Consider the following 10,456-nt stretch of genomic DNA (forward strand, 5'->3'; position numbering starts at 1 on the left):
TTTAGAAAAGTGTTCATTTGCTGCCTACAATTTTTATTTATTTTAAAATGTATCAAGTTTTCATGCTATAAGAAAAATCACAGCAAAGTTTCAGGCTTTGAAGGCTGGAGGACTTCTACTTGGAATGTAGGCAGGCTAACAATCAGAAATTTGTTAAAAGAACATTTATCTGGTGAGTCACCCCTAAGAACATTTGTCTGACTCCATAAAATACTACAACAACCTGGTAGCCAGCTATATGCTGTATATTTTCCACATTTTGAAGATATAGAAAGTGTCCCAATTTTATTATTGCGATATTAGTCATTTTCCTCTATGCAGTTTGAGGAAATTATGTGTTCCACACATGACCTATTTTGGTGCATTCCCATGCACAGCTTGTCCAGAGAGAAAAAAAATCACAAAGGCATATTTATTTATAATGACCATTATAAACAAGATGCTATTTGTTGAGTCCTTCTGTGTACCAGATACAGAGCTGAGCACTTGGCATATCTCCTTTAATGTCATTGAAATCTTACACTGTCATCACCCCCTGCCAAAAAGATAGAGGTTTATGTCCACAGAAAGGTATCTATGCATTGGTAGACTGCCCAGTGGCACCTTGAGCCAGGCTGGCAGAGATGCCAATGGAGATACAGCATTGGTCCATTTGTAATTGGGACACCTGGAAATTCACCCAGCTGACTGACACCTGATATCTAAGAGTTCAACAGCAGAAGTGAAAGAAAGTTAAAACCCTTTAAAATCCTTTTTCTTTTCTTCCCTCAACAGCAGTGCAGCCTTGTTCTGAAGCTGACTTTTAAACTGTTTTAAATAAAATTCTCTTTCTTTCTCTTCTCTGATATGCTCCCAGGAAGCATTTTGGGTTATAATTCACGGAAAAGGAATTGAGTTGAAATGGTAAATGAGTGATTAAAAGCTCAGAGAATGTGGAAACAGAGAAAACCTCATTGCATTAAATACATTTTCTTTGGCATGGCTTGGGGTGAGGATGCAGCTCCTAGGGAAGGATAAGTACATTTGACATGAGATGTCAACTTGTAGGTTTGGTCTATATTTTGGTTCATATCACAATATCCAAAGAGCATTTGCTTTATAGAAGCTGAAATATAAGGATCGGTGCCTGACTGATGTCAGGAAATTGTAAGACACAAATGATGATGTACAGTAAAAGCTCTAAAAATGAGGTCATCTCCTTGGCATTCATCTATGATAATGAAAAATGATGGCTGAGGGTGACAGGTAAAGAAGTCAAATGCATCAACATTCTGAGATAGGGATCTGGTTTTCTCACTTAGTAGTGCCTGGCATTTCACCAGAAACAGAAGTTGAGACCAAAGAACTTTTAGGATCTGGGAGGGGACCCGACCCTACACGGGGTCTTCCCCACAGGCGGAAACTAAGAACAAAAGGAGGGACTCCTGCAGAGAGCCAGGACTAGGGACAAGGCCCCTTCAGCCTGGCTGTCTCTACTGCAGACTCCCTGGGCCTCCTGTAACAATGGAACAAACTGGATATTCTGTCCCCTCGGACACGTCAGTAACCGCTTCGCACCAAACCCTTTCTGGGGCTGGTCTACAAGCTTGAGGATCCCATGGGTGGTCCACTTTGTCTCCATCTATAGGCAAATGGAAGTCTCCCGCAGCCTCGTTGGGGTGCCTGTTACCACCCTGTGTGCATGGGGAGGGAGACAGAGGGAGTTGAGAGGGGTCAGACGCCGCCTTTCAAACTCTGCTCCCCTTTCACCCACAGAACAGCCTCGCACGGAGTCCGAGTGGGAGAACAGCTTCACCCTGAAAATGTTTCTTTTTCAGTTTGTCAATCTGAACAGCTCCACGTTTTACATCGCGTTCTTCCTCGGAAGGTAAGAACCCATCTGTCCATACTCCCTGGTCTGGGGACAGGACACAGAGGTCTCTGACCAGGGGTGACAGAGAAGTCCCTCCTTTAGAGTGATTTATACAAAGTGTAAAAAGAGAAGATCAGCCACCTCCTTTTCCTTCCCACTCCCATCGCAGAAAATGGTCTTCGCTCTAAAGTATCTGTGTACCTTTTCTTGCTAAGGTAAGTCGAGGAAAATCATTTGCACAAACAAAGGATGAATTTAAAACTGTACTCCATCTGCACCTGAATCCAGCCCCCGCATCTCACACCTATATGAGCAGGTGGCATGAGGGGGAGGGTGGCCTGCAGCATGTCCTGACTTTATCCTTGACGTCACGGAAGAGGGTGGGACATCCAGACAGGAAAGGGGGCTGACACAGGATGCCAGCACTGCCTGGGTAACTTCTGAATCCAGCAGTTAGGAGGATTTGGAAAGGATCTCACATTTTCATGGCCGTGTCCTGTGAATTCCATCACACCAGGAAGTGTTTCTGAGCAGAGGAGAACCAGGGACGGGCTGAGGATTGGGTTTTGGTGAGACGATGCAGCAGCCTCTCCTCAATATTTAGCTACTTCAGTATGGAATTCTGGTCAAATAGTTTAATTTTTAAAAAAACCATTCCTATTAGAGGGGAACACACAATGCACTATATCTATCTATCTCTATATCTATATATAGATATATATATCTATCTCTATATATATATCTATATATATATCTATATATATCTATATCTATCTATCTATCTATCTATCTATCTATCTATCTATCTATCTATCTATCTATATAGAGAGAGAGAGAGAGAGATGCCTTACTGTTAAATAGTACACCTGAAACACTGGATTTTGTTAACCAATGTCACCAAAAAAATTTAAAATTAAAAATAATAATCATTACTATAATTCAAAAAGATCAGAATGTGTTTCAAGCCAACCTGCTGCTTACACAGGCCAGGGCACTTGATATTTAGCAGAAGAGTTATAGTCACAGCAAGCAACGAGAACTGGCCTCTGTGGTCGACAGCCAGATAGAAAGGCCAAAGGGACATACACCTTGGAGAATTCTAGAAGCTACAGTTATGACAGCTCTGAAGAGTTTTCTAATTCCTTAACACATGATACTTACTGTACCAGCAATTGTCATTAGAAGATGTGCTAATCTAAACATAATATTCACTAAATGCTTAGACCTATAAGATGCTAATGGTTTGTTTTTCTGTGTGTTGAAGATTTACAGGACACCCAGGTGCCTACTTGAGGCTGATAAACAGATGGAGACTAGAAGAGGTCTGTATTCTCCCATCATTCCTTGTTTCATTCAGCCTTGCATTAACAGCCTTAGGGCACTTTGTACATACTAAAAACCAGACACCCTTTCTTCCTCCCCATTGATTCTTGAATTTCTGTGTTCGCTTACCTCATAGTGCCACCCTAGTGGATGCCTTATTGATCTCTGTATGCAAATGGGTATTATAATGGTGCTAAAGCAGACCTGGAATAATTTCATGGAACTTGGCTACCCGTAAGTACTTTTGGTATCTGTGGTGGAGAGGCAGCATTGCTCATTATTGGCTTTTCTAGGTGTGGCAAGTAAGATAAGCAATGCAGATTCAGCAGCTCGGCCAGTGCGTATACCTGGAGCTAAGTGTTCATGCTCAGATATTCAAAGACAGACTCGAAAATAATAAACATTGGCTCTTTCGGAAGACCCAGCACAAGTCACATGAACAAAAATGGATATTCTTTACTAGATCTCCACTCCTCCATTTCTGAGATAAATCAGGAATGGTAATTTTTTTTAACTACCTTAAATTCAGACTGTACAGAAAAGAAACTCATGGAAAGGAGAAATGTTTAGGGGTTCAGAAAAGAAACCAGGGTATTTCTAAGTCAGAATATCTTAATCAGTAAAAATATTATCATAATAGTTTACGTTGGTGACAATGGGCAAAAACCTACATCACCTTTGTAAGGATAACTTCAAATTCTGCTGTTTGCTCAGATCGGTTAAGTTTGAAAGGGACATAAAGCATCAACACTTCTATTTCTGCTTTAATTCCACACTTACTGGTTTCTGTGTCAGCTTGGTGTGTCCCATAAAGAACTCTAGGTTTCAGGGAGGATCACTTAGCCAGAAAAATTAGCTGAAACTTGGTTCACTTCGAAAAGTCATCTCTTAGCTCCCTGGCAGAGCCAATACTAGTAATTTTCATACATTTATTTTTAGAAAACTTATTCCAAGTGTTTGATGTTTTCTGTAAAACTTTTTAAAGCATAAAAAATTTTAAACTAGAGGCATTTTATTCTACTTTAAAGTATAAACCATAATTTAATTAAACCAACTAGGCCAGATCTTCCTCTGAAAGCTTAGACCCGTAAGATACCTAGGTGTTGCCTTCGTACTGGGGGGTTGGTTTACAGATGTTCTCAGTCCTCTCTCCAATTCTCACAGGCAACGCTGAATCTGAGACAGTTTCGTGAGTGATTAAGTTCATCAGTCATTCTGTTCATTGGGAAGTAAAAATACTTGACATATAGCCTCCATTGTTATTCCTAATCCAAGGCCTTATTTCCCTGGTAGCCTGTCCTAATATATATATTTTTTTAACCCTTTTCTCGTTTAGAAAAAAAAGGTGCAGCTCACTGCCAGAATTCATTTAACATCACTCATAGGAATGCTATGTTTTCTAGGATTTGACATTTTCAGTGATAGAACAACTAAAAACAGAATGATGTCATTTGCTTCCAAAGACTATCAATATACTAGACCAATGCAAAAGTAATAAAGCGAGGTATTTCATGGCAAACACTGGGCGTAAGGTTAGGACTGTAATCCGTGAATTATCTCGGGCTACATGCTAAAGACACAAGCACTGCCAGCAAGCATTCTCAGGCCAAACGGGAAATGGGTTAAACTATGACTATATGTGGACTCTTTTTGAAGTCTCATGAACAGTTATATAGATATATAAATTTATATTTTAAACAAATAGCTCTTGTTGTGCAGGTTAATTCAGAATTGGTGGACTAGAAGAAAAGTACGACAAGAACATGGGCCCGAAAGGAAAATCAGTTTCCCACAATGGGAAAGGGACTACAACCTTCAGCCCATGAACGCCTACGGACTCTTCGACGAATACTTAGAAATGAGTATGAAAATATTCTACTTTATCCTTTTCTTCTTTATCCTGTTTATCATAAATGCAAATTCTAGCTGCATTCAGCTAAACATATTGTCTGGGCCCTCAGCGAGCGAGGATTCTTGAGTTAAATGCAAAGGAAGCAGTGTCTTGATCCATAGAGATTGTGCCAAAAAGCCTATAATCACATCAGACTTGTCATGACAGTGTTCTGTCCCTTGTAGTAAATCACCAAAAAACAAAAATGAGTTGGAAAATTTGATGAACCAAAGAAAAAGGAGTTATCATTCATCACGCGATTGATTCATTCAGCAGACCATCTGTTGAGCCATGTTCTGTCCAGGCAGATATTACGCTTGGCACTAGAAATATAAGGAGTAAGGCACAGTCCCAGGTCTCAAGAGGGCATAGGCTAGTAAAGGAAGCCAGAGATATAAAGAGTAAGTGTAATAAAGTATCATAAGATGCTGCAGTATGAATCAGTAGAGGGTATAGTGGGGACAGTCATTTCCCTTGGATGGGGTTGACAGGAAGATATGAATGCCACACTTTTATTGAAGGAATCAGATTTCTCTGTAATCAAAACCAAGCTATTTAAGTTAGCATGTAACTAAGAGCAGAAGGTTTGCAAACAGATTACCTGGGTTCAAATCCCAGCCCTAAAGTTTATTATGAAAACTTGGGCAGCTATGTAATCTCAAATTCCTCATTTCTAAAGTGAGGATAATAAGAGTAAGTACTTCATAGGGTCTTTGTGTAGATTAAATGAGTTAATGCATAGAAAGGGCTTAGGACAGTGCCTGGCTCATAGTATGTACTTGGTATATATTATGCAAATTTGCTAAAGTCTTATGTCAATTATAATTGTTTCTATATTTTTTAGATTTTTCTTTACAAATTAGTCATCTACAAATACTTTTTTATTTTCCTTTCTAATCATTATACTCTTTTGTTGTTCTTACCTAATCGCATTAAGATCTTTCATATAATAATGCTGACTATAATTGATATTGGATATCTTTGTTCCTGACCTGAGGGTAAAATGTGATGTTAGCTGTATTTTTTTTACATACCTTTTTATTCATGATAATACATTGTTTTAATTTGGTTGTCTGTACATATGTTTATTAGCCATTTATATTTTCTTTTTCATGAATTTCCTGCTCATGAACTTTGTACTTTTCTATTAAGATCATCTTTCCTCATTGACTTTTTAAAAATTTATTTTTCACTTAATTACATTCTCATGGTAATTATAATTATTGATATACAATATTAGATTCAGGTGTAAAACATAGTGATTAGACATTTATATACCTTACAAACTGATTAGTACCCATATGACATGATATTATTGACTATATTCCTTGTGCTGTACTTTACATCCCCGTGCTATTTTTATAACTGTCAAATTATACCTCTTAGCCCCTTTTACCCAGCCTTCTGACCCCCACCGCCAATCTGGCAACCATCTGTTCTCTGAGTTTATTTCTATTTCTCCTGTTCATTTATTTTGGTTTTTAGATTCCACATAAAAGTGAAATCATATATTTGTCTTTCTCTGACTTATTTCACTCAGCATATACCCTTTAGGTCTATCCATGTTGTCACAAATGGTAAGATTTTATTCTTTTTATGGCTAATGTTCCATTGATTATATGTGCCACATCTTTATCTAGTTGTCTACTGGTGCACACTTAGATTGCTTCCATACCTTGGTTATCGTAAATAAGTGAACATAGGGTATATATATATTTTTGAATTAATATTTTGGATTTCTTCAGATAAATACCCAGAAGTGGAATTCCTAGGTCATAAGGTAGATTTTTTATGTTTGTTTGTTTTTTTTTGAGAGGCTTTCATTCTGTTTTCCATAGTGGCTGTACCAATTTATATTCCCATCAGCAATGCACAAAGGTTCCCTTTTCTCCATATCTTTGCCAAAACGTATGTTTGTTGATTAATTGAAGATAGCCATTCTAACAGCTGTGAGATATCTCACTGTGGCTTTAATTTGCATTTCTCTGATGATTGAATATTTTTTCATATGTTTATTGACCATTTACATATCTTCTTTGGAGAAATGTCTGTTCAGGTCCTCTGCCCATTTTTTAATCAGATTGGGGCTTTTTTTTGGTGTTAAGTTTCTTATATAGTTTGGATATTAATCTCTTATTGGATGTATCATTGGCGAATATATTATCCCAGTTGATGGTTTTCTTCACTGTGCAAAAACTTTTTAGTTTGATGTAAACCCATTTATTTTTTCTTTCCTTTCCCTTGCCTAAGGAGACATATCCAAAAAAGTATTGCTAAAGATGATATCAGAGAGTTTACTACTTAATTCTAGGGGTGTTTTTTTTATGGTTTTAGGTGTTACATTTAAGTCTTTAATCCATTTTGAGTTTATTTTTTTGTATAGTGTAAGAAAGAGTGATCCAGTTTCATTTTTTTACATGTATCTGTCCAGTTTCCCTAGAACCGTTTATTATAGAGACTGTGTTTTTACCCCATTGTGCATTCTTGCCTCCTTTGAGATTGACCATATAGGTATGGGATTATTTCTGGTCACTCTGTTCCATTGATCTATGTGTCTGTTTTTATGCCAGTGCCAGGATGTTTTGATTACTATAGCTTTGTAGCATACTTTGATATCAGGTAGTGTGATACCTCCAACATTGTTTTTTCTCAAGATTACTTCAGGTATTTGGGGTCTTCTGTGGTTCCATGTAAATTTTAGGACTATTCTAGTTTTATGAAAAATGTCATTGGTATTTTGATAGGGATTGCTTTGAGTAGTGTGGATGTTTTGATGGTGTAATTCTTCCCATCCATGAGCATGGTGTATCTTGTATCAATTTCTTTCTTCAGTGTCTTATAGTTTTCTGAGTGTAGGCCCTTTACTTTCTTAGTTGTATTTATTCCCGGGTATTTTATTCTTTCTGAGGCAATTGTTAATGGAATTTTTTAAAATTCTATAATAGTTCATTATTGGTATATACAATACCAAAGACATGAAAGACCTGTACTGTGAAAACTATAAGACATTGAAGAGGATGCAAATAAATGGAAGGGTATATCATGCTTACAGATTGGAAGGATTAATATTGTTAAAATACCTGTGCTACATAAAGCAATATGCAGAATCAATGTAAACCCTATTAAAATACCAAAGGCATTCTTCTCAGAACTGGAACAACTAATTTTAAAATTTATATGGAACCACAAAAGACCCCCCCACCCCAAAGCCAGAGACCTTGCAAAAGAACAAAGTGGAAGGTATCACATTTTCTGATTTCGAACTGTACTACAAAGCTGCAATAAGCAAAACCACATGGTCCTGGCAGAAAAACATACAGATCAATGGAAAGAACTGAGAGCCCAGAAATAAATCCACATACATATGGGCAAATATTTTCAACAAATAAGCAAAAAACATTCAAGAGGGTGAAGACAATCTCTTCAATAAGTGCTATTGGGAAAATTGGACAGATACATGCAAAAAAAAAAAAATTAAACTGGATCACTTTATACAAAACTCAAAATAGATAAAAGACCTGAAACAATAAATTGCATAGAAGAAAACACAGGTACTAAACTCATGGACCTTGGATTTAGAGAGCATTTTATGAATTGTAAAAGCAAAAATAAGTGAATAGGACTATATCAAACTAAGAAGCTTCTGCACGGCAAAAAAAAGAAACCTACAAAACCAAGAGGCAAACAACTGAATGGGAGAGGATATTTGCAAACAAGGGGCTAAAGAATTCATATGACTCAATAAAAAAAATAATGGATAGAGGACCTAAATAGACACTTCTCCCAAGACATATATAAAAAACCAACAGATATATGAAGATGCACAACTTCACTAGATCATAGGAAAATTCAAATCAAAAGCACAATGAGATACCACCTCACACCTGTTAAAGGGCTATTATCAGCAAGACAAGTATTGGAGAGGTTGTAGGGAAAAAGAACCCCTCATACACTACTGGTGAGAATGTAAATTGGCATCGCCACTATGGGAAACAGTATAGGGGAAAGGGGTAAGTTCCTCAAAAAATTAATAGAATTACCATATGATCCAGCAATTCCTCTTCTGGGTATGTACCAAAAAGTTCGAAAACATTTATCCATAAACACATGCACCCCGACGTTCAGTGCACCATTATTTGCAATGGCCAGAACATGGAAACAACTGTGTTCACCAATAGATGATTGGATAAAGAAAATGTGGCATATCTACAATAGAATATGACTCAACCCAGATGGATCTTGATATAATCATGCTAAGCGAAATAAGCCAGGCAGAAAAAGTTGAGAACCACATGATATCACTCATATAAAACAAGACAACAAACAATTCTGACACAGACAACAGTTTAGTGGTTACCAGAGAGGAAGGAAATTTGACTTTGGATGGTGAACACACAGTGCAATATACAGATGATGCACTATTGAATTGTACACTTGAAACCTATATAATTTTATTAACCAGTGTTGCCCCAATAAATTTAATAATAAAAAATAATTAATGCCAGTCCTTTTAAAGCTCTTCAAAAATATTGAGGAAAACTACTTCCAAACTCATTCTATGAAGCCAACATTACTGTGACACCAAAGCCAGATAAGAACACTACAAGAAAGCTATAGACCAATATCCCTGATGACTATAGATTCAAAATTCTTAACACTGTATAAGCAAATCAAATTCAAAAATACCTTAAAACAGTTATACACCACAACCAAGTGGAAGTCGTGCCTGAGATGTAAGACTGGTTAACATATACAAATCAATGAATGTAATGCATCACATTAACAGATTGGAAGATAAATATCATGATTATCTAAATAGATGCAAAGAAAGCATTTAACAAAATGCAACTTCTTTTCATGACAAAACCTTTCATATAATCACTGAACAGAATAAAGGCCACATGTGACAAACCCACAGGTGACATTATGTTCAGTGAATAAAAATTGAAAGCTTTTCCTCTAAGATCAGGAACCAGACAGGATGCCTGCTCTCACCACTTTCATTCAGTATAGTACTGGAAATCCTAGCGAGAGCAACTAAGCAAAACAAATAAAAAGCATCCAAAAATAGGAAAGAAAGAAGTAAAATTGTCGCTATTTGCAGATGATATGCTTTTGTATACAGAAAATCCTAAAGACGCAACCTAAAAACTGTGGGATGTAATCAACTTTTAGTAAAATTACAGGATATAAAATAAACATACAGAAATCAATTGCATTCTTGTACACTAGTAAAGAAACATCTGAAAAAATGAAGATAACTGTCTCACTCACAATAGCATCAAAAAACAAAATACCTAGGAATAAATTTAATGCAGGAAGTGAAAGATCTATAATGAAAACTACAAGACTTTGCTGAAAGAAATTGGAGACAACAAATGGAAAGACAC

The 10,456-nt window shown here is 36.8% G+C and overlaps 1 protein-coding gene across 1 annotated transcript in view; it reads left to right on the forward strand.

The window, feature by feature from the left end:
- ANO4 (anoctamin 4) overlaps positions 1 to 10,456 on the forward strand; it is a 348,268-nt gene that overhangs the window by 310,576 nt on the left and 27,236 nt on the right. Inside the window, exons 19-22 of the mRNA XM_023527448.1 lie at positions 1,408 to 1,867; positions 3,117 to 3,174; positions 3,312 to 3,409; positions 4,895 to 5,037. Of these exons, the coding sequence (XP_023383216.1) occupies positions 1,408 to 1,867; positions 3,117 to 3,174; positions 3,312 to 3,409; positions 4,895 to 5,037 (759 nt within the window). The remainder of the gene's footprint in view (positions 1 to 1,407; positions 1,868 to 3,116; positions 3,175 to 3,311; positions 3,410 to 4,894; positions 5,038 to 10,456) is intronic.

Source organism: Pteropus vampyrus, unplaced genomic scaffold (assembly GCF_000151845.1).
Source record: "Pteropus vampyrus isolate Shadow unplaced genomic scaffold, Pvam_2.0 Scaffold16, whole genome shotgun sequence".
NCBI lineage: Eukaryota > Metazoa > Chordata > Mammalia > Chiroptera > Pteropodidae > Pteropus > Pteropus vampyrus.